Source organism: Haliotis rubra, unplaced genomic scaffold (genome assembly GCF_003918875.1).
Source record: "Haliotis rubra isolate DU_JTF1 unplaced genomic scaffold, ASM391887v1 Scf15, whole genome shotgun sequence".
Classification (NCBI taxonomy): Eukaryota; Metazoa; Mollusca; class Gastropoda; order Lepetellida; family Haliotidae; genus Haliotis; species Haliotis rubra.
Genome location: NW_025765447.1, coordinates 3,158,697 through 3,181,989, shown reverse-complemented (window position 1 = coordinate 3,181,989; position 23,293 = coordinate 3,158,697). Strand labels below are relative to the sequence as shown.

Here is a 23,293-nt window from a genome sequence, read left to right as displayed (position 1 = left end):
CTAAAAGCGGCGTAAAACCCAACCCACTCACTCACTCACAAACAAATGCAACGGCAAGTCAGTTCTTTACCTGAACGCCCACTCGATATAATGAGAGAGTAATGAACGCTTTGATAGACGTAAACGAGCAGCAATCACCAACATGCAAACACAGGTGGCCTTAAAAGGTGTGGTACATCCACCTATTAATATAACATAAGGACTTGACATGTGTTAGTTCGGTTGTTGTTTCACATCACAATCAGATATATTCCACCTATATTGCGACGGTCTTTAAATAATTGAGTCTGGACGTGACAATCCAGTGATCAATAGCATGAACACACATCTACACAACTGGGATACGATGACATGTGTCAACCAAGTCAGCGAACCTGACCACCCGATCCCGTTACTCGCCTCTTACGACAAGCACGAGTTACTGAAGACCAATTCTAACGCGGATATTCACTGGTCGCAACTCAATGAGTTAAACTTTGATTGACGCAGGATTCATTTCGTTCCGCCGTGCCTCAGAGACAAACATTGTAACATGGAAAAGCAAGAATACACAGGGTCCAAATCAGGCTTGTTCTGTATCAGGAATGTGAGTGGCAGCGGTCAGATCAAGGTTCCACCACAAACACAGCCGGAGTTGATGTAATCGGTAATGGGTGAATGTGGTTTTATGCCGCTTCATCAATATCATGGCTGGGGGAGACCAGAAATTGGTTTCACCGGTTGAGTTCATATGAACCCGGATCTGAACCCGGATCTTTGGCGTGACGAGCGAACGCTTTACGTGGCTGCCGCACTGTCCCGTGAGCTCTGTAGGCGCTGAATCACCTGCAATGACCACACAATAGTGCACACAGGATTAGAACCAAGAAGAAAATTACGGCACACAAGGGTTTGTTTTTTGATTACGTACAGATTTCGGGTTAACAGTTTGTTTTCAACCTCACAGTGGTACTGATTGTAGGTGATGGACAACACTGGCACACACAGTCTACTTCAGTGTATTGCCTTAGGTTGAATGCAATTAGCAAATATACATGTACACAAATATGCAAATAGCGCCAAGATAAATTCAGAAGAGAAAGCTAAATGTCGATTAATGCAGTTGGTAGAATTTCAAGTAAGAGTAGGGCCTTTATATGAAGTTGACTAGTCCAAATACTGTGATCGTTTTTACAGTAACATATAGCCGCGTGCACAAGTAATGTATGGCGTTATACATGTATAACCAGCTTGGTTCTGGGCTTGTGTAGCGCAAGCGCAGCCTACCTTGGTTGGAGTGTTGAGTATGGTTTTAAGCCGCTTTTAACAATATTCCAGAAATGGGCTTCACCCATTGTACCCATGTGTAGAATCGAACTAGGGTCCACTTGCACGGAACAGTCTCAGTTACAATCAATCTTAGGCCCCTACAATTATAGCTTTACAATCACCGTACAATTGTCTACTCCACTTGCCCAAACCATCTTAGTGGATTGTAACCCGGGTCTTTAGCGTGACGAGAGAACGGTTTAACCATTAGGCTACCCCACCGCTCTTACCTTGGTTGGAAGACCACGTCTGTACCCAGAAAGAAAATGTTAATTCATTTTCAAATATCCAGACCTTCCCTGCAACTTTTGGAAATATCCACATTATTGATATCATTTTGATAAATGTGCAAGATATTTAGATTTCTAAAAGACATTGTGTATTCAAAACTTTCGCCCATGGGGTCACCCTGTCATACCTACCTGTCAGATAGGTGTAGGCTACAGAGTAGGTGATCCAGATAACCTGTTGTCTCAGTTGTCAGACTTCCATTTTTGTGAAAGCATCAGTTTGCCAGGGAGGGTTAGATCGAGGACTTTGTGCACAGGCCTTTTGGCTTGCGAAGACTAAAAATGAAAACTTATTGTTTTTGAGATGACCCCCGACTCAAAAAGCTTCACAGTAAAATACATCATTATGTATTGTACTGTGAAGCATTTCAAGTCGGGGGGTCATCTCAAATTTTTATATATTTTTTAAAAATCTTTAATCCTCGCAAAGACACGAGGACCTGTGTTTGTGCGCTGGCAATTTGGTACCTCACTCTCAGAGTCTGGGTTCGAATCCAGATTGGACACAACCCCAAAAAGTGCAGGAATTTGTATTTCATTAATAAAGAGTCATTCCAATCATGATATTGGTTACATTTGACCACTTAGTAACAGACATTGTATAGTCTGCATATACAGTTATAACACTGTACATTGCAACAGAGATAATTATAGTATATGCCAATAAGCTGAGAAAGCAATTGTCTGTTGTAATGAAACAGTTGATGTCATAGCTTCCTGGCTTGCCAAAGGGATGCAACTCTGCACAGCAAATTACACTGCCACAGCCAACAGGGCCACTGGTGACCCCTAAAACAGGGATATTAAAGACTTTCTGCTTCAGTACATGTGTACCCCGCTTATAATCTCAACATAACAGGCTCATCACTTTCTTGTCTTTATTTGAATAAGAATCTGGACATGTACATAACAAAAACAAAATAAATCTATCAGCAACAGTCTATTTGTTTCAGAGGTCTAAAGGACACAACAACATTAGGTACTGCATGTTGGATTTCCTGGGCAATGAAACCACTCTCTGGGCAGGTGCTCCATTCGAGTAGTAACAGAACCAAGTGTATCATCCCAGTATTTTTGTCTTGCTTTTTTGTGTAATTCCATCTCATGTGTACTCTTAGTAGTCACAGTAGAGTAAATATCAAGCCTGGACCAGACAAACCAGTGATTATGAGCGGCATGAACACCATTAGGGTGTGGTGTACTGCTCTCAATAAGGAGTCTCGCATCTAATCTGTTTTGCCACCTTGTAAGACAAGCATGTGTTGCTCTGGGCCAGACAACACGTGGTCACACTAGTAGTAAGAGTGAGGAACTGGGCGAGTGAGTGAGGAAGGATGTTCCTGCTTGCGCTATCTTCAGGACCATGTCACATGCTACAGGAGAACAAGGATCCCCAAGAATGGGTTGCATTTGTCTGTCTTCATCTTGAGAACATTTCCAGTGACTTCACACAGGAGAGGGAATGTGTGTATGTGTGTGTGTGTGCAGGCGCAGACGCGAGCATGTGTAAGTGTGCAGGCATGCTCGTGTGCAAGTGTGTAAATCATATTTGTACAAGGCATATATTACTTATATATATTCTTATATTAAAATATAATAACACACTTTAAAAACCCTTACAAAGCATTGAGAGCAGATGTCTGTGGATGTACTGGTCATCAAAAGCTCATTATTATGTAGTGTTAGTGAGGTGAGGTGAGGTGAAATAGGGTTTAACCTCATGCTTGAGAATATTTTGCTCATATGACGACATGCATGTCTGTGTATGTGCTGTAGTGTTAGTAGTGTTAGTTAAAAACATTTGTGTCAGTAGCCGTTAACATGTTAATTCATGTACAGACTTGTTGACTCGACACAGCTCTCATCAATGACAGTATATGCCTCTGGACCAGACAATCCAGTTACAGTGTGGGGTAACATGACACACAATCAAACAGATCAGCGAACCCCTCCAATCATTACACTGTGTTGACCAGTATAGAGTATCTGTTCTTATTTGGAATACCTGGTGAAGCAACAGGAAAGGATACGTCCCCATAGTAATACCTGTTAAGCATGTCTGCGGTGAGTGAGTGGTGAGACTGAGTGAGTGACTCAGAGTGAGTGAGTGAGTGAGTGAGAATCAACATTCCAGCTGTATCCTGCCAGTGTTCTTTAACTGAACTCATAAGGGAATCTGAACCAGGGCCCTGATTCTCGAAAGGTTCGTAGCCCTAAGAATTCCTAACTTAACATCGTAGCCAATGTGTTAGGAATGGGCTTAAGAAGTTCGTAGGGCTACGAACGTTTCAAGAATAGCTAGTCAGGTTTGGAGCAACAAGTCAACACTTTAACCACTAGGCCACCTCATCTACCCCTTACTTATGAGGATCTGGTGGCCACACTATGTGTATTGGTTGACTATGTGTCATTGTACTAGGGGATGCTATACTGGCACTCTGCTAACCCTGACATTATCCGTCTCTTCAGGATTATATTTAACATCATTGTTGTTGCTGACCATTAACACCTCATCACCACATCTAGACTTATTTGATTCTGTTCTAACATATTTACATCTCTTTCAATTATACATTAAGCCTGTGATATTATGGGGAGGTGGGGTACCTAGAGGTTAAAGCGTTCGCTTGCCACACCGAAGACCTGGCTTAGATTCCCCACATGGGAACATTGTGTGAGGCCCCTTTCTGGTGTCCCTGCGGTGTTATTGCTGGAATATTGCTATAAAACCAACTCAGTGATTCAGTATATTATCGGTACGTATCATGTAAAACACTTCTGCAACAATTATAGTATTTTGATAAATACATCTTATGAGTCCTGCATAACATACCATCATGGAGTCGTAATGAATTTTTGAATAAATTATCTATTAGTTGCACCATGATAGTACCATACCACATAAATCAGATGAATACTGACAGATAAAACAAAGGTCTTGCTCTCAGGTGCTTGATTATAATCATAATTTCTGTTTGATATAGAACCATGAAGGGAAGCCATGTTGACAGATGGCAAGACCACTGGCCAAGTAACTCTGTTTTCCTCCCACAGTTCGCTGGTGATGGGTTATATATATCAGTATATCACAGCCAGTCTGTAACAATCACATGACAGTCACACGACCACCTAGCTCTCATCTCCCGGTCTTCTTCCTCCAGAATGACCTCTTGCCTCCCAGCAGTTGTAGGTTGTTGGGATGGACGCCGCCCAGGAAGGCAGGACAGTGGAGTAGGAAAGAGATGTTTGATTCTGAAACACGAGCGAGTAGGGAATAATGATTCCTTGAACATGTTTGGTTTGTTTGTTCCTTGTTTAATGCCACACTCAATTTTCCAGCTATATGACAGGAAATGTAAATGATTGAGCCTGGATCAGACAATCTAGTGATTGCCATCATGAGCATCAGTGAGTGAGTGAATTTGGTTTTACACCGCTTTTAGCAATATTCCAGCAATATCACGGCAGTCATGAGTATAAATCTACAGGATTATATTTTGATATGATGACATGCTTAAACCAAGTCAGCTAGTCTTACCACTGGTCCAGCTTGTCGCCTCTTACAACAAGAATGTGTTGCTGCCTTGAACAGTAGTTAAGTCATAAGCATGACAACCTAATTGGGAATCGAGCATAGTGATGCTTGTCCTTGTTTCTGTTTAATGCAGCACTCAGCAGTATTCCAGCTATAGTCTGTTTGGCTCAAAAGCGGACCGATGAATTGCAATCTAACTCAAAAACTAATAAACATGTAATACTCAATGAAACGCTGATCATAATTAAAACATCAGACCAACTCTGTGATTTGTTTGCAGAATTTATGTCCTGAAATTACAAAAGTTGTTTAACAAACTATCATTAAAATATTGACACAGTTCACTATTTGTTACGAGGGAGGAGTGCCGAGAAAGGGACAGCCAGGTGTTAGAGAAGCATGTGCACAAGTACCGACAAAGTTATTGATTCATCAACCTGTGCTGTGCCGTTGCCATCCTTTCTCGCACACCTGGCTGTCCCTTTCTCTGCACTCGTCCCTCGTAACAAATAGTGAACTGTTGTGTCAATATTTTAATGATAGTTTGTTAAACAACTTTTTTATTTTTAGGACATAAATTCTGCAAAAAACTCACAGAGTTGGTCTGACGTTTTGATTATGATCAGTGTTTCATTGAGTATTTTCTGTTTATTAGTTTTCGAGTTAGATTGCAATTCATCGGTCCGCTTTTGAGCCAAACGGACTATACATGATCGCAGCCTATAAATTATCAAACATGGGACTGACAATCCAGTGATTGACATCATGAGCATCGATTCATATACTTGGAAGACGATGACATGTTATCAAGTCAGCCAACTTGACCACCTGACCCAGCTGCAGGTTGCTGGGGACCTACACTCTAAACTGGAACTTGATAAACTTGATACAGTCGATATCACAATTACCATCAATTTCTTGGCTGATCCTTGTCCAGTTTGTTAAATAAGCTATTTTTTCTTCTCTTGTCAGGCCAAAAGGATTCAGACTCCTCAGAAAGCAGGCCTACAAAAGATGTACAAAGATGTTAGAAGTACGACAATCAATCTGAAACAGTGAAAGATTTTATTGTGTAACACTCCAGTTAGCAATATTCCATCAATATGATGAAGACCTGTGGTTGCTGGGATTTCTGGAACCCACCGTTGAACTCACACAAAGAACGATAATACTGAATGAATAAACAAGCTACACAGATGAACACTATATTTTTTTACCTAGAGCAAAACAACTTTGATATCACATTCAGCTACTAAGTGCATCACCATATCAATGAATTACATAGACATCATGAATACTTACACACCAATATCTTGTATGTTGTGTTGCAAGATAAACATTAATAAACACACCCCAACTACTTCATTTATCAGGACAGGTACATTTTCAAAAGGAGTTTATATCTTGACAAGAATTCCGAGATTGCTTATTTTCCAGTTAAAATGATTTCCTTGCACATTAGTCCAGTTAAACATTTTATTGACATGATTGAGGCTCATAAATCATGCATTATCATTATCGTATGAAACAAATGATCTTAACCAATTCCAAACATAAGGACGCCATGTCGTTACCATGGTTACCCTGAGAGATGACATGCCCTACCTTCTCCAGGGCATAATCATCCATTTTGACAATGCCTTCTCTCGCCATGGCAAGGTCGGTGTACAACAGAATCATTGCATCGTGGTATAGGCGAGCTCGCAATGGCCAGAAGTTCAAACACCGGGCTAAATGTCTCTGCAAGAAACGATAGACATAGATCACATAGCCTCCAACAGAGTGAAGTGACTTGGGTTTAATGGGTTTAATGGGTTGTACAGTAATTCATTTACATCAGTGTGCCATCATCAGCTGGATCATGTTGTTATGGCTGGAAAGGCTGAAGTGATGTAGATCTTAGAGAACTGGGACTTGAGGATTCTGGTACACCAAGCAAACACAGCTCTGCTGATCTCTGCTGAACGCTGCACAACTTACATAATCCAACCTGGGCTAGACAATCCAGTGTATGATACTGTAGGCAACTATTTCACTGAGTCTAACCACCCTAATCAGTTTTGTCCCGACCTGGTTGTGTTGCTGCATGAGTGAGTGAGTGAGTGAGTTTAGTTTTATGCCGTTTTTAGCAATATTTCAGCAATACCACGGCAGGGTACACCAGAAATGGGCTTCACACATTGTGCCCATGAGGGGAATCGAACCTGGGTCTTCGGTGTGACGAACGAACGCTTTAACCACTAGGTTACCCCACCGCCCCTGTTGCTGCATGAGGAGCTAATTATTACTATTGGAACTAACCTCAAGGGCCATACTGCCCTCTTTATTTCAACACTTATCAAGTAGAAACAGATTCAAACCCAGGACCAGTTGATCCTTGTGACAACTGTGACTGCTGATCCACCTGTGCCAAGTGATGAGTGGGTAAGTTCACCTCCGAACACCTTGTCTCCACTGCATTGTTTCTTTGAAGTCAAGTGACTCATGTAGAGAATACTACACGAGGTCTCATCACATACGAATTATACAAAACGAGTGTCCTTCCTATGGTATCTGACCGAGCGAACCAACGTCACGATGCATGTCAGTTGTCATCGCTTACTTTGCAGCTGCTTCACTCGGCTAACCTCACTTGTGGAAACTTTGCGTTTATGTTTTTCAACGCATATAATGTCTCAGTTTGACTCACAATTAAACAGCGATACAACAACATTCGCAATGTTTACATTCCCACAATGCATATAAGTTGCAGAATGAATGAATTCACATGTTTGTTATGAATGAAAAAGTAGTTCTGTCACAACGTGACGTAATTGAGAGGTCATCGGTTATCCAATCAAACCGTTAGAATCTCAGGTCAAGTAGTTACGACACAGGTCAACGCGATACGACACTAGTGTGACGTACAAGATTAGTATGCAACTACCCATACGTTGACCACGTGGGTAATAAACAGCAATATTCTTGTATCAAGCCTGTATCAGATAATTATGTGACTTATTTTATGAGCAATGATCCACTGTCATAGCACTCAGCCTAACAACTAATTCCATTAGGTCTCCCTATAAGCACATGCTGCTTGGGACCAATCCGAACCCAGATTTCCCATGGAGGTCCCTCTGCATTGATGTTAGTTTGTTAGTTGTTTTACGCCGCATATAGTGGTGGTCTGTAAATAATTGAGTCTTGACCAGACAATCCAGTGATCAACAGCATCAGCATTGACCTATGCAATTGGGACTTTGCACTGATGACAGGACTAAAATTACCTTCACAACAGAGAGTAGTCATGGGCTTACCATGTACACAGTTGCCATCCTGTCTGTCTGGTAGGGGAATGAGGCAAACAGAGGCAGCACCTCCAGGAGTTCTTCTATACTTGGCTGAACAGCATGCTCCAACTGGAACACAAAACAGATTCCAAGGATCACACCAGACCATTTTATTGGATGCCCTGTGGTATGTTTGATTACTAAAAGAAAAATTTCAAATATTCTTATATGTCTATGCAAGCCAGCCTTTTAATCCACATTTTGGATGGATCCATATGAGAGAGTCATGACCAACAAGTGTCTGGAAAGAAGGATTTCATCCTCTTGGTCCCGAATGTCAAGGTATTACAGCATATTAACAAAGAGCCTGTAAATACCGAATGAGAGAGGTAAATTGTCTCATCCATCCTCACCTTCTGTATGAGACGAACAAGTTTATCTCTCTTCTTCTGGTTGGGGACATGGATACTCTGTCGCATGGTCCAATCCAAGATGGCCGAGGTATGGTGCAGACGTGACTCCAGAGTCTGCCTCCAGAACTTTTCCCTCTGCTTCTGGGTCCAGAAGTGATGTGACAGAAAGATCCGGGGATACAGATACCTGCACAGATAACGGGCATTAGGAGAACCATCATTTTCCATATCAACAACTACATTTGTTAGATTTCTGTACTTGTATTTTATAATTTTTCAAATCTATCAGAAGGAGAATAACGCGCCAATAGCGCGCCAGGCGACATAAACTTGATTCGTAGTTATGTCGAATCTTTCAACAAACATGGGGTAGAGCACAAATTCATTGCATTTATAGCTGCTTCCTCCTTTTTGCTTCAGTTTTTGTTATCAGTGAAATACAAGTCATCTACAAATGGGTAACATATAGGTGGCTTTACCAAAATAAACTGGGAAACTTTCATTCCTATGTAGCATTGGTTAGCAACATTCACAGCAGACTTGGGGCCTAAGGGACCGTTCATAATTTATGGCTGGGGGGTGATTTTTATGGAAAGCATGTACAATGTGAATGACGCCCCCTTCCTAAAAAAATAAAAAAATAAAATAAAATTTTAAGTACAAAATAAGTGACCCCCTGCATGTCATGCACAAAATCAATGACCCCCTCTCCCTTCCCATTTCTAAGCATAATTGTAAACATAATTTTATGTACAAAATTGATGACCCTAGCTCCCAGAAAAAAATGGGTGACACCCCCTTAAAAAAATAATCATCATTTCCTCCTCCCCTCCTTCCTTTCTTTTTTCTCTTTTCTTTCTCTCTCTCTCTCCTCCTCCTCTTCTCTCTCTTTTCCCCCCCACCAATAAATAAATGATGAACAGTCCCTAAAATTGGCCTCTGAGCAGGTCTAGGTAAACCCTAGTAGTGGGTAACTGTACTTGTATATATCCCTGGAGCCCCTGGTGTAAATGTACAAGTCAAACTCACGCTAATGCTATAATAGCTCCTCCCCAAGGGAGGACTGAGATCAGCAGTATGGGGGCAATACGAAACAGGTCCCTTGGAATCTACAAACAGAAATGAAGAATTAATACAACAGGTTCAAAAACTTTGCATCAAGAGTTATCTATTACGGTGTGCTTTTACACAGTTATTTTGAATAAAATGATATTTTGTCTGTTTAGAGGTGTTGGTTGGTTGGTCGTTTATCGCAGTACTCAGCAATATTCCAGCTATAGACTAAATCTGATACATCATGTGACTGCAGCCTAAATAAATAGAGGATATTATATGAGTGCCCATGTTATACTATGTTTACGACACAAGTGCCTAAATGTTGGCATTTCCCGAGCGGCGAGAGCGAGATACATACTGATATTTAGGCACGAGTGTCGTAAACATAGTATGATCATGATGATATGGGCACAAATATAATGTTCTATTTATTACCGAAGTCCTCAAATTGATATTTTCGCTGTTGAATGTAATAAAATGGAGTATGGACTGGTGGCTGCTATTATGACCAACAATTCACACATTCATGGTAGGTGAGCCTGATCATTAGGTGCATCAAGTCAGCTGTAGGAAAGTCTTGTCTTAATTTCCACTGGCATTCCTTCATGGCAAGAGACATCAAAATAGTTGTCACTGAATAACACATAGTTTCTCAATAACACAATGACTCTGAAAACACATAAAATTCTTAATGTTTAAATTCTTTTAAAAAACAATATTACCTCAATATCATGATATACATATCATGACTTTCAGTTTTGGCCCTGAACCAGGTTTTTCATGACTTTTGGCACCATTCGAACCATGTACAAGTGGAGGGTCATCAGAAATGTTTTGCACATGTTGTACTCATGTGGGGAGTTAAACCAGGCGATGCATTCCATGTTTCAACCAGAAGGCTACCCTCCCCAAACAGCTAACATCTAAATCATGCGTAAATGATGACAGTTCCAAGAGTGCGAGCTCCCCACAACTCTGTGTTGACACGGTAGTTTTAACCACAAGGCTACCCTCCCACATGATGACTCCGACCAGTGGACCCACCTGTTTGTAGACTTCTAGTTGATGTCTGGAGAAGGTTCCGAGAGTGCGACCTCCCCACAACTCTGTGGTGACATTGTAGTAGTCCTTGGTCTCACTCACAAATGTGGAACTGCCTGGAAGATATCAGGACAATGACTGCTCTTACTGAATTGTGAAAACATCTGTCTTTGTTGTTTAATGCTGGAATCAGCAACATCACAGCTATATGACTGTGGTCTGGAAATACTGGACCAGACAATCCAGTGTGACAAAGTGAGCAACATTCCACATGTAATCAGCCCAGGCACTGAACCTAACAACCTGATCCACTGGGCCATCCTGTACAGATAGCAAGGGCTGCTGGAATAGATTCTCACCTGGAATCCAAAGGGGTCATAAGGAAGGTTCAACCATACCTCACCATCCCTTCCAGGTGGAGTTGGCATTAATGGGTACAACAAGGACTGGTCGGCTCGGAGTCAGTATAATGTGTCTGAGTGGGGTATTCATGCTTCACTGCGGCATGGTATCTCAGTGGGCTAGCACTATAAAATCAGCTTCAGTCTGAACTAGTACAAGCAGCCGCAAATACACATACACACGCATGCACGTCGTCATATGAGCGAAATATTCTCAAGCATGACGTTAAACCCATTTTCACCTCACCTCACCTCCAGGTGGAGTTTGAAAATTAGATGCTTAATAGTGAGTGAGTGGTGGGTTTTACGCCACACTCAGCAATATTCCAGCTATATGGCAGCGGCCTGTAAATAATCGAGTTTGGACCAGACAATCCAGTGATCAATAGCATGAGCATCGATCTGCGCAATTGGGAACTGATGACATGTGTCAACCAAGTCAGCAACCCTGACCACCCGATCCCGTTAGTCGCCTGTTACGATAAGCATGGGTTACTGAAGATTCATTCTAACCCGGACCTTCACGGGTCAGATGCTTAATACAATAATCAACAAACAGACACAGACAATGTAGAGATGAGGGTCCAGTGAGATATAGTCCGGTGAGATATAGTGAGGTGAGGTGACTGCCTGACTGACTGAGTTTGGTTTTATGCCGCTTTTAGCAATATTCCAGCAACATCACGGCGGGGGACACCAGAAATGGGCTTCACACATTGTACCCATGTGGGGATTCGAACCCGGCCGGGTTTTCGGCGTGACGAGCCAACGCTTTAACCATTAGGCTACCCCACCGTGAGGTGAGGTCAATAAAGGGCTTAGTGTCATGGTCAAGATTACTGCCCTTATATATTGATGTGCCGCCAAAAGGTGAAGTTGTCCATCATGTAGAGCAGGAGGAGCACAGGTGGCCAACTGGGCTCAGTTGCTGCTTGGATCAGCTGGTCATGGGTTTCAACCACGCATCTGAACCATCATTGGGGTAAATGTTTGCTCCAACAGTTGACAAAATTATCTCCATTGACATAAATCTGCCCTACAATGAGCGAGTTTAGTTTTATGCCACACTCAGCAATATTCCAGCTATATGGCGGCCTGCCCTACAATGACCTACATTAATAGAATAAACTTTTCAACATAATAAAAACCAAAAACAAGCCACTGAAAAACATCTGATTTCACCTGATCTAAATGTTCTGTAGATTTCAAACACTTTGGGATATCTCCGTTCTAGCTTCTCTGTTCTCTTAGACACAAAGTTGACGATGTGGTCAACAATGTACCTCTTAATGAATCCGGGAGGAGACACGTGTCCGTCAGGAGGATTTGCTGACATATATCTGGAATAAAGAACGTAAAGTAGAAAAAATATCATATGTAATAAAAGCTGCAATATCTAAGTAAAATTACTGGTATGTCATTTCTAGAAACCTATTCTGCCCTGAAATGGTCTCTGGTGAGCACGGCAAGAAACATAAATATTCAAATAATAATGAAACTGTGAAAAGGACTCCTTAAATCTCCCAAACTGACTTGGTTGACACACGTCATTGTATCCCGTAGATCGATGGGTTAGATATCAGATTGATTAAAAGTTTTATCAATATTTATCAGAACAACCTCACTTTAGCTTTATTTCCACATTCTACTATACAGGCAGGTAGTTATCATTGACACATCTCTCAACTCCCTGGGGGACCATACAGCTCTTGCTGCCAATAGTTAATGTGACTTTCCCATCCTTTCGAGGTACCTATTCACAGCTGGGCGGACTGGGACACATAGTCACAGAACTTTGTACAAGTTTACTACATGTTGCTGTACCTGCAACTAGGTGTTTGCACGTATTCATGTGGCCACCATCTGGTCATTTACCAACAGATTCGTGGGTTCTTTAAAGTGCACAGGGTTGTGTACTGTACACAATGGGTTGTGACAACACTGGAAGAGTCTGCACACAAAGTTGACTCCAAGGTTTTTCTACACCTGGTCACAAGTTGGCTTGATCCTGGCACCTCCAGATCAGTAGCCTGGTGCCTTAGACAGCTTGCTCACCACGCCCGCATATTCCAGTTACATCACTGTGTGTCAGTGTAATGTGGAAGTGTAAAGCATGAATGTATGCATGTCTCAGAATTTATCCCTTTGGTGAATTTCATGAGCATGTGTGTGGTGCTAACAAACCTAGAAATATAATTCTGGTGAACCGGAATTTGAACCCACAATAATAGGTCTGTGGCATGACCAGGGGATGCAACTCTACATAGCAAATCTCATAAAATATCAGAAAAACAGCAATTCAAAGTGGCTGAATGGCAATACATGTTGAGTGAAAACAGTATGTTATGTATACTCTTAAAAGGAACCTCCTATAAAAGCAGACAGTGGCTCATATATTTGTTATTTATCTTTTCATCATTTGTCATCTCTTCCAAACTCATATGAGGTCAAAGTGAGTGAGTGAGTTTAGTTTTTCGCTGCACTCAGCAATATTCCAGCAATATCATTGCAGGGGACACCAGAAATGGGCTTCACACATTGTACCCACGTAGGGAATTGAACTTGTGCCTTCAGCATGACGAGCAGACACTTTAACCACTGGGCTACCCAACCACCCCTCCCTGTGTAAGAACGCACTTTGGTGTATGGTCCTAGGCTGCAGAAATAGTCTCACCAATCCAATCAATAATATGTGAGGTATCATAGTGATTTCACACATGACAAGCATCTTCTTGGTGCAAAGAGTGAAATTAGGAAAATAGGGCAAGAGTTTGAATGTTACAATCAGATGTGATTAATCAGTGTCCATAATAATGTGGTGACCCAACCTAATCACCCTTGATTAAACTAGAATGAAACTGACTATATAGCTAATAATACACTTTTGTTAAGATGAGCATAGTCAGTTTCAAAATAACCAGACCTGTTGATAGAATAAGCTTTCTTATGACATTCGTGACATAATTCTGTAAGTAGCTGTTAATGCACGAATATCCATATAAAACAGTTAAATGACTACTACTGACTGTAAAATACAATATAATGTATCTGCCAAATACATTTCATGCAACAATGATTCATATGTATGAACATGTATGCCATAATCATAATAATCATGACGACCGTCATATGATAAATTTATGCATAATATTTGCGAGTATATTTCCATTGACAAATATTCTACCACTGTATAACATGGGAATGATGTAGAAACTAGGTAGTTACCACTGCGTTGGATTATTCGCATGTATTTTGCATCCTAACTTGTATGCATTGCCTAACAGACTGTTTGGTTTGTCAGAGATCGCGTGATCGAAAACTGGACAATTAAAATACCTGCTGTTTTCGATTGTGAAATTCTTCTACGGTGTAATATAACGTATAGCAAATTTAGAATGGGTACAATAATGTTATTTCGGAGGCAATGTATACCTTATACATGAATTACATATCAAGGGCACGTGTGAATTTCCTTGCAATCGAATCAGCGTGCACAAACGCCGACTGGGCGCAGCCATGTTTTCTCAGATGGATGCTACGAAAGTCTGAACTCAAATGGAACGAAATGTATACATTTGGGAAAAGTAAGAAACATTAAAATCGACTAGTAACTAAACATAAATGAAAAGTATTTTGAATTCTACTTTGAATTTGTTTCATAGTGATTTATATGATTATGTGTCACCTTCCAAAAGTGTCATGTGAAGACAAAGCTATATTCTCTCAAATGTTCTTTTTTTGACAGAACAGTTGCCTTATGTATTCCATCTTAGGGCATTGATAGGTGCTCAAATTACCTTGACTCATTGATGTTTAAATAATTGATAGTGGAAAAATTGATCCTAGCACTTGCATTGACCTTGACCTTGTTCTTTGATACTGACTTTGTCCTTTGACACTGCTACCATCAGAAGGAGACAATGATATGAGCTATTCAAAGTATATTTTCAAATTTGGCTGAACTCAATTGATGTTTTAATCATTGAGAATGGAGGGATTGATCCTGACAGTGTCAAAGACCCTGAAATTCAGGATATTAGTGAGATACTGCCTCAAGGTTGTAGTTCATTTTGGTGTCCAATTTACCTTCAATCTGAAATCTAGTGAGTTTTTATCAAGCTAAATTAATATGGTATTCTATACATATGCATGAAAGATGATAGATCCAACCATCATTAATGACACTAAGCGATTGAAAAAAGCTTGGGAAAATATTGTTCCATGTCTGAACTAACGCTTGTCCTGATCGTCAATGGCTGATTCTGGGCTGGACGTAAAGGTCGCTCCATTTCATCTCAAGCGTGCTCGATTAGTGACAGGGCCTAGATTTTCAAAGCTCTCTTAGTGCTAAGATAGCCGTAAATTAATGTTAATGTATGGCACTTACGACTATCTTAACGCTAAGAGAGCTTCACAAATCTAGACCCAGGTCTGGAGAAACAGCTGGCCAGGGAAGTACTTGAATGTTCAGCTGTCTCAGGAAATCTGTAACAACACTAGCGACATTTGGACGGGCATTATCTTGAAGAGTGAATTTATGTCTTTGTCCTTGAATGAACGGCTGCACATGAGGCCCAATCATCTCATCCCTGTATCGCAGACCTGTCAGATTGCTATTGACAATGACAAATTGTGTCCGACTATGACATTTGATGTCTCCCTATAAAATAATGCTCCAGCTACCAAACAGTCGGCATTGAACAACACTCGCATAAGCAAACCGTTTACCTTGCCATGTGAGCTGTCCAGATGAAATCTTGACTTGTCAGTGAACAAAACACCATCTCGATCTTGTCTCCTGTACTGTAGATACTGTCTGCACCAGGCAAGACGAGCCTGTCGGTGACGTTCGAGCAAGATTGGACATATTGCAGGGAGTGGGGAATGGATGTTGTGCTCCCTGAGTCGGTTCCATATAGTCTGGAACTGATTGGACGTAAGGCAGGGCTCGATTTAAGAGATTTTAACCTGCTTGCACCAGGTGTAACCTGAGATAAAAAACTAATTGCACCTGCCAAATTCCGGCTGCACTGCTCTTTTTGCAATATGTAATGAAAGAAATATGCTATTGAATTATTCAAAGTTTAGAAGAAAATTTAACTGACATAATAAATCTTATGATGTTATATTCATTGTTCATTTACCTTTCAAAAATTGACTTGCACCTGGTGCAAGTTAGACAAATAACTAGGTTAACAAAGCACTAATTGAGCCCTGTAAGGGTACCCGTCGAATTGCCCCAGCTACAACATGCCCCAGCAATTTTGGTCAAATAGTAGTCAAAATGCCCCAATCTATTTAAAATGATTAAATATATGCCACAAATGCATAGGTTTGGTCAGCATTGACTGACGGCCTGAGTTTGGTTTTTATGCCGCTTTTAGCAATATTCCAGCAACATCACGGCGGAGAACACCAGAAATCGGCTTCACACATTGTGCAAATGTGGGGATTCGAACCCAGGTCATCGGCGTGACGAGCCAACGCTTTAACCATTAGGCTACCCCACCGCCCCTTGTCAGCATTGAATTATCAGGCTTTGTATATATGGCTGCTGTATGACGGTTCTCTGTAAATAATTAGATCTGGACCAGAGGTTACAGTGACTGATACCATGATAAATCTACCCAACTGGGATATAATGACATGCATCACCCGATTCAGTGAGCCTCACCACTCAATCTGGTTAGTGAGTGAGTGAGTATGGTTTAATGCCGATTTTAGCAATATTCCAGCAATATCACAGCGGAGGACACAGAAATGGGCTTCACACATTGTACCCCTGTCGGAATCGAACCCGGGTCTTCGACCTGACGAGCGAACGCTTTAACCACAAGGCTACCCCACCACCCAATCTGGTTAGTAGCATCTTACGACAAGTATGTGTTGTTGAACCAATTTAAGATCAGTAATTACTACCATGTAGAAACTGAGTGAATGGAACTGATATTATCAGCAAGGATATTATCACACATGTGCACATGACAATATCAGAAAGTCACATTTCAACAAAAGGATGTTACCAGGGATGACAGCATCTGTCCAAACAGATGTACCAACTGTTGGAGCAGAGACTTGATACAGAAATAATTAGGGCTGGCTAAACAGATCGATAACAGGAAATATCGTTGATTGGAAAGATTAGTAATGATTTTTGAGTCATCTTTTATATATGTATTTTTTTGAACATTTTTTTGGTATCTTTTTAAAAATAATTTTTAATCTTTAATATCGTACACAAACAAGTGCTACACAGTTCACAAAGTTATGCCTTTAAATCATATTTAGGATGCTGCCTTGTTAGTCCTCCATGTATAAACATGTCACCACTCACCAGTGATGTGAATTATTGTAATTTCTTTCGGACTTTTTTGGCATTTTAATTCAGTTACTTCTCCGATATTTATCAATAATCGATATTTAGTTAACGGTTATTGATCTCTGTGATCTATATCGACTAGAAATAATGGACAACCAAGTCACTTCAGTATGAATTTATATCTTCAAAGAAAACAGTACAAAACACACATATAGTTAACTAATAAATACAATCAGCTCACACGAGTACATACATCTGCGTGAAACACACATTCAGTATCACATGGTCAACAACTTCAAATATGGTCGTAGATAACCCTCAGATCTGGGTCCTGCCACACAAAGGTATCTCAGCGATAAGTGATCACAACTCCCATACTTCAACATTGGCTAAGGGTTATAACATAGAACTGAGACAGCTTCGTGCAACTGGGCCCAGGGGCCCGTTCCTCAAAGCAATCGTAGCGCTAGGGTGATCGTAAGTCCTATACTTTAACACAGACTTACGACTGTCGTAGCGCTACGATCGCTTTAAGAAACAGGGCCCAGGACAGCATGGCATCATCAGCAGGAGAAAAACAGTGAGTGAGTGAGGTTAAAAGCCACTTCAATGCTTAAATGCCATCAGTTATATCATAGCATGTCAGCTTGACATCAGAGGAGAGTCTGAGTCAATGTTATTGGGATGCTGAAGGAATGCAACACTTAACAATGTCAACTAGGGCTGGCTCTTGCCACAGATCATAGACTGATAATCCTTAATAAATATCTATCGATTATTAATGAACATGAAAGAAGAAATTTTGAGCCAAAAGGCAAAAAAGTCCAAAAGAAATCAACATATTTCAAGACAATTGGAGTAGTGGCAAGTTAGTGCATAGATCACTAACAAAAACATTGTTCTCGACATCATTTAGAAGTGGCTCATGAATAAACATAAAATGTTGTGTGTTTAATAGCTACAAAGCATTAATACGATTCATAGTTGGTTGGTTGGGTTGTTGTTTTACACCGCACTCAGCAATATTCAAGCTATATGCCGGTGGTCTGTAAATACATGAGTCTGGAATAGACAATCCAGTGATCAACAGCATGAGCATCGATCTATGCAATTGGGATACGATGACATGTGTCAACCAAGTCAATGAGCCCGACTACTCGATCCCGTTAGTCACCTCTTACCAGAAGCATGGGTTGCTGAAGACCAATTCTCACCTGGATCTTCACGGGTAAGAGGACCTGAAATAGTGCAATAACCTTGAGGACTGAGAATTGGATCAAGGTGAAACCCAATAACAGCATTTCCCCAATCTTCCTTGGACATCATCACTTGTTGAAATGTTTTTCTTAAAACAAACACTAACTAAAAACAACGAACATCGTAATCCAAAAGAGAAACTGCTTGTGTAAGTGAGAAAATATTTACCTACTTTTAGTAACATCGAAGTGTTAATGGGCTCAGGACATCAAGACAAAAAGAGATGTGAGACCCTGTAAGGAATCACGAGGTGTCCCATAACAAGCTGCAGCACTAACCACTGGGCTACCCATACCATATAAATCTTATAACCTAATTTCATCATATTTTATATTAATGATTTGGGTTTAATGCCAATTTGAAGAGTATTTCAGTTACATCACACCATGTCTGCTTCATGTAGGAGGAAGCCTGATGTGATACTGGTCTCAGACGTTAACCGAATTGGTGAAACGCACAAGCATGGGTATGGTGCCGGCAAACCAAGATACATAATCATGGCGAACAGGAATTCAAACCCACAGAAAGGAACATTAAATTACACAAGAACAGACAACAAAAAGGGACTGTTGTTTTATAGTTTATATTTTGGTCAAGACTTTAATTTCACAATTTGTCTGGGAAGTTGACCTCCCCCGGCCGACATGATCCTTATATTTACGACGTCTGCCTCTCAGAACATTGGCCAGAAACATCTATAATACAAGAAACTGGTCCAACATGTGAAATTAATAAAAATTCTTAGAAAGCATCAAACATTTCAAAAATGAGATCGTGAACTGCTTCAAGCTAGCAATGTTTCATCCATGATGAAACAGGAAAACATTTCACACAGAGGCAACACTTTTCAAATATATCGGTTTGCGGATCACTGAATCCTAAAACAATGAAGTGGGAAGAAAAGGAAAATTTGAAAAACACCTTTTTAAAATTTAGAACCCCAAAAATATTTTAAAAATATAAAACTGATTGAACCACAAAACAGAATACTACTGAAGAAACAGGTGTTTGAATGACATTTACAAGTGATACACATGAGGAAGAGACCCTTTTATGGATGTCAACTTCTTTATTACGTGGAGCAGAACATTTCAGAGTATATCCTTCCTCCTTCATCATTCACCGGATAAAGGAGTAAGTATGTACTCTGAAACGTTGTGCTCCTTATAATGTAGAAGTTGACATCCATAACATTCTCTTTATTACTGAAGAAACATTGTATCCATTCAACATAATCATAAATCCTTTATAGGAATTACTAAACATATCTCACTTCATTTGTATTATTGATCCTCCTAACACTTTTCACAACCAAACATGTAGACCAAAATATATGAAAACTGTGGCCTCGATATCTAAAACACATACCGGTACTCTGTTTCCTTCATTGCCACTGACATAGATTATCTTATGTAATTTACAAACTTTACAATTCAACAATAAAAGTAACGAAATGTATCACAGGAAATTGTACTGTGTACTGGAGGTTTTTGGTCAAGGCGTACAACTAGAGGTGTGTGCAAGTACAAGCAAAACAAGAAGCAGCCCCCATACTGAAGAATGAGGACTATTTTTATGGATATACAACTTCTTTATTCTATATAGGCGACGTTCCGACATAGATTCTAATGTCGTTGTCAAGCAAGTGGTGACAACGACATTAGAATCTATGTTGAAACGTCGCCTATATAGAATAAAGAAGTTGTATATCCATAAAAATAGTCCTCATTCTTCATCTTCCCAACTTCAGAATGCCAATCAAAGAAGTCAGCCCCCATACTGCCATTTCCTCAAAGTTTCTCAAGTTATAAAGTAGCACTATACACTTCCAGTTAAAAACAGATGTTGACCTGGATCAACACAACTTTGCAAGATTCCACAATTATATAAGTTTGAGAGTATGGTAATGATCCTAGCTCTGAAGTTATCGTAAGGAAATCAACTGTTGTAGCATATTTTCAAAACTATCGTAGACCTAAGATATTGTAAGAATGTCTTAAACCTAAGATAGCTTCAGATCTGTCGTAAGTTTGAGTTATCTTCATCCAAGATGGCATCATTCTTTGAAATAGATATTAAATAATCTGTTTAACATTGAAAATTTTACAGTTCATGTTGTTAATTGACCCTTGAAGACATGAAGACATAAAATATTTGACATCAGAAATATTGTTAATTCAGCTGTGATAGTGATCCCCATGTTTAATATTTGATAATCATATTCTAATCTGTTGACAAATTACTTAGTTTAAAAGACAGATCGCTTCCTAGATTAATGGCAGATATTTATTCCATTGAAATGAATAACATATTATAATGCTGACATCATAATTCAAAACAAAATGAAGTTCTTAGAAATCACTACTTTCAAGAATGGTGATTAAAAAATGAAATACAAAATGGGTTCCTATACTCTTTGGGGATTAAAGCACCATTAAAATGTAACACTGTCAATTTAATTCAGTAAACGACTGGTCATTGAAATTGACTGATTAATGTAGAATGGAAATCTTTGACACAGTGGTTAACTTGATTGGGAAAATAATGAAGTACCATTTGGCATTATTGTAGTTCTAATGGCAATGATGTTTAACACTTTACATTTTATAACATTTCTTGTGCTTGAAAAATGCCTTGTCTTTGGGACCTGTATTTTATTGTTTCAGGGTTGTCATAGCATCCGTTACCATATGAACAATTGTCTACATGTAGGATTGTGCAGAAAGTCACAGATGCATATTAAACACAGTGAGTGAGTATGGCTTTACTCTGCTTTTAGCAATATTCCAGCAATATCACGGTGGGCGACCCCACAAATGAGCTTCACACATTGTACCCATGTGGGGAATCAAACCCAGGTCATCGACATGACGAGCGAACGCTTTAACCACTAGGCTACCCCACCGCCCTGTTAAACACAGTGACCTGACAATGTGATCCTGAATGTTGGGTTACTTCTCTACATTACTGCATTGATATTGGGAAACACACAGCTTTTTCAGTCTCAAATGCAAATCAATTCTCTGTCAAGGGTTTATTGTATTTTTGTGCGATCTGTAACAGGTTAACAACAAGTTTGAAAAAGTATCCTTTCTTAAAGTGAAGATGTCTTATTTTATAACGCAACTTCTTATGATTAATCAAAGCTAAGATGGTTTTATAAAATCTAGGCCCTTCCTTGTAAAAGTCTAAACACAACATTAATCTTTGTCAGTCTGAGAACATGAGACATGCCCCTTTAGAGATATGTGTAGTTATGAAGGTTCATGCCTGAAGGGTTAACCCTGCCTAAGAAACTGTCAATGTTATTACCATGCTTCACAAACTAATCTCAATGATGACCGTGACCTTGACCTGTAAGCACCAACTTAGGTGTGGTTGCACTGTAGAGGTATGTGCAAACATGAACTTACAAAGCTGAATAGTTAAACATGCCTCACATACCAATCAAAACTTAACTTTTCACAAAAGCTGAATGCTGACCTTGACCTTTCACCTACCTTTTCCCAAACCTTATCAAAGCAGTTCCCCATGTCTGAGAAGGTATGCCAAAGTATAATGATGAATGCACAGTTACTTTCTGAGAAAGTGTAACCACTTCCAAATATATTTGTATATTGTGACCTTGACCTTGTCGACGTTTTCTTGATAAACCAGATGAATTCCCAAGGGCTATTTGAAGAAGTTCGTGGAAGAACGATATCTATATCAAAGGTTTTGTGTAGCAATCAAAGGAAAACACATTTAGGGGGCCGTAGTGATCAAAGTTCAACAAGACAGTAAGGCAGTGCTGTCTCAGGGGGCCATCTCTCACAGTGTATTTCTTGGCCTGTTTACTTGTGTGAAAAGAAGTGTGTAAACAGGATCAAGCAACAACATTTATTAATTTAACAGTAGATATAACACATCTTGAAATGCCTCTAAAAGCACACTGCAATAAGGTTCTTAAAAAGGATAAGCTGGTTGTATGCGTTTAGATCCAGTGAAACTTGAGTAAACAAGTTTGGATATCCACGTTTATTGATATGAGTTAGCAAGTGAGTAAATATTGCCATATCCATAATTTTGCAGATATTCATGTCATATTAACTGCAATCTGTAAATGCAAGATATTTCCCCACCACAAAGTGTCCCCAATTTTTTTCCCCCAAATGACATAAAAGAGATAAAACTTGTAAACTTTGTGTGAAGTCTAAGGATCATTCCTCAGTCGAGAAGTTGGGATGATGACGCTAAGGACACAACTGCTTCCATTTGTGTTTGGAGGCTGTTTGTGTCAAATGTGGCTGCAGATTTTGATCTGTTAACATCTCATTCATCTCTTAGTGTCCTGGATCCATTCCTGTGTTTTTTGCTTTCTGGAGTTACCTGCCCTTCATTTTCATAAGCCAGTTTGATTGG

At 39.9% G+C, this 23,293-nt stretch overlaps 1 protein-coding gene and 1 long non-coding RNA gene across 2 annotated transcripts; one reads left to right on the top strand and one right to left on the bottom strand.

The window, feature by feature from the left end:
* Positions 1-3,618: 3,618 nt before the first annotated feature.
* Positions 3,619-14,836, bottom strand: LOC124270198 (LETM1 domain-containing protein 1-like). The gene is made up of 9 exons (XM_046705233.1): positions 14,749-14,836; positions 12,499-12,656; positions 10,919-11,031; positions 9,848-9,927; positions 8,819-9,005; positions 8,433-8,534; positions 6,739-6,873; positions 6,042-6,138; positions 3,619-4,850 (listed from the first exon to the last, which is right to left on the bottom strand). The coding sequence occupies exons 1-9, from the start codon at positions 14,832-14,834 to the stop codon at positions 4,735-4,737; spliced, it is 1,074 nt and encodes a 357-aa protein (XP_046561189.1). The 5' UTR covers positions 14,835-14,836; the 3' UTR covers positions 3,619-4,734.
* A 6,962-nt stretch (positions 14,837-21,798) lies between these two features.
* Positions 21,799-22,050, top strand: LOC124270197. The gene is made up of 2 exons (XR_006896703.1): positions 21,799-21,893; positions 21,968-22,050. It is a non-coding gene; the product is annotated as an uncharacterized LOC124270197 (long non-coding RNA).
* Positions 22,051-23,293: the final 1,243 nt, after the last annotated feature.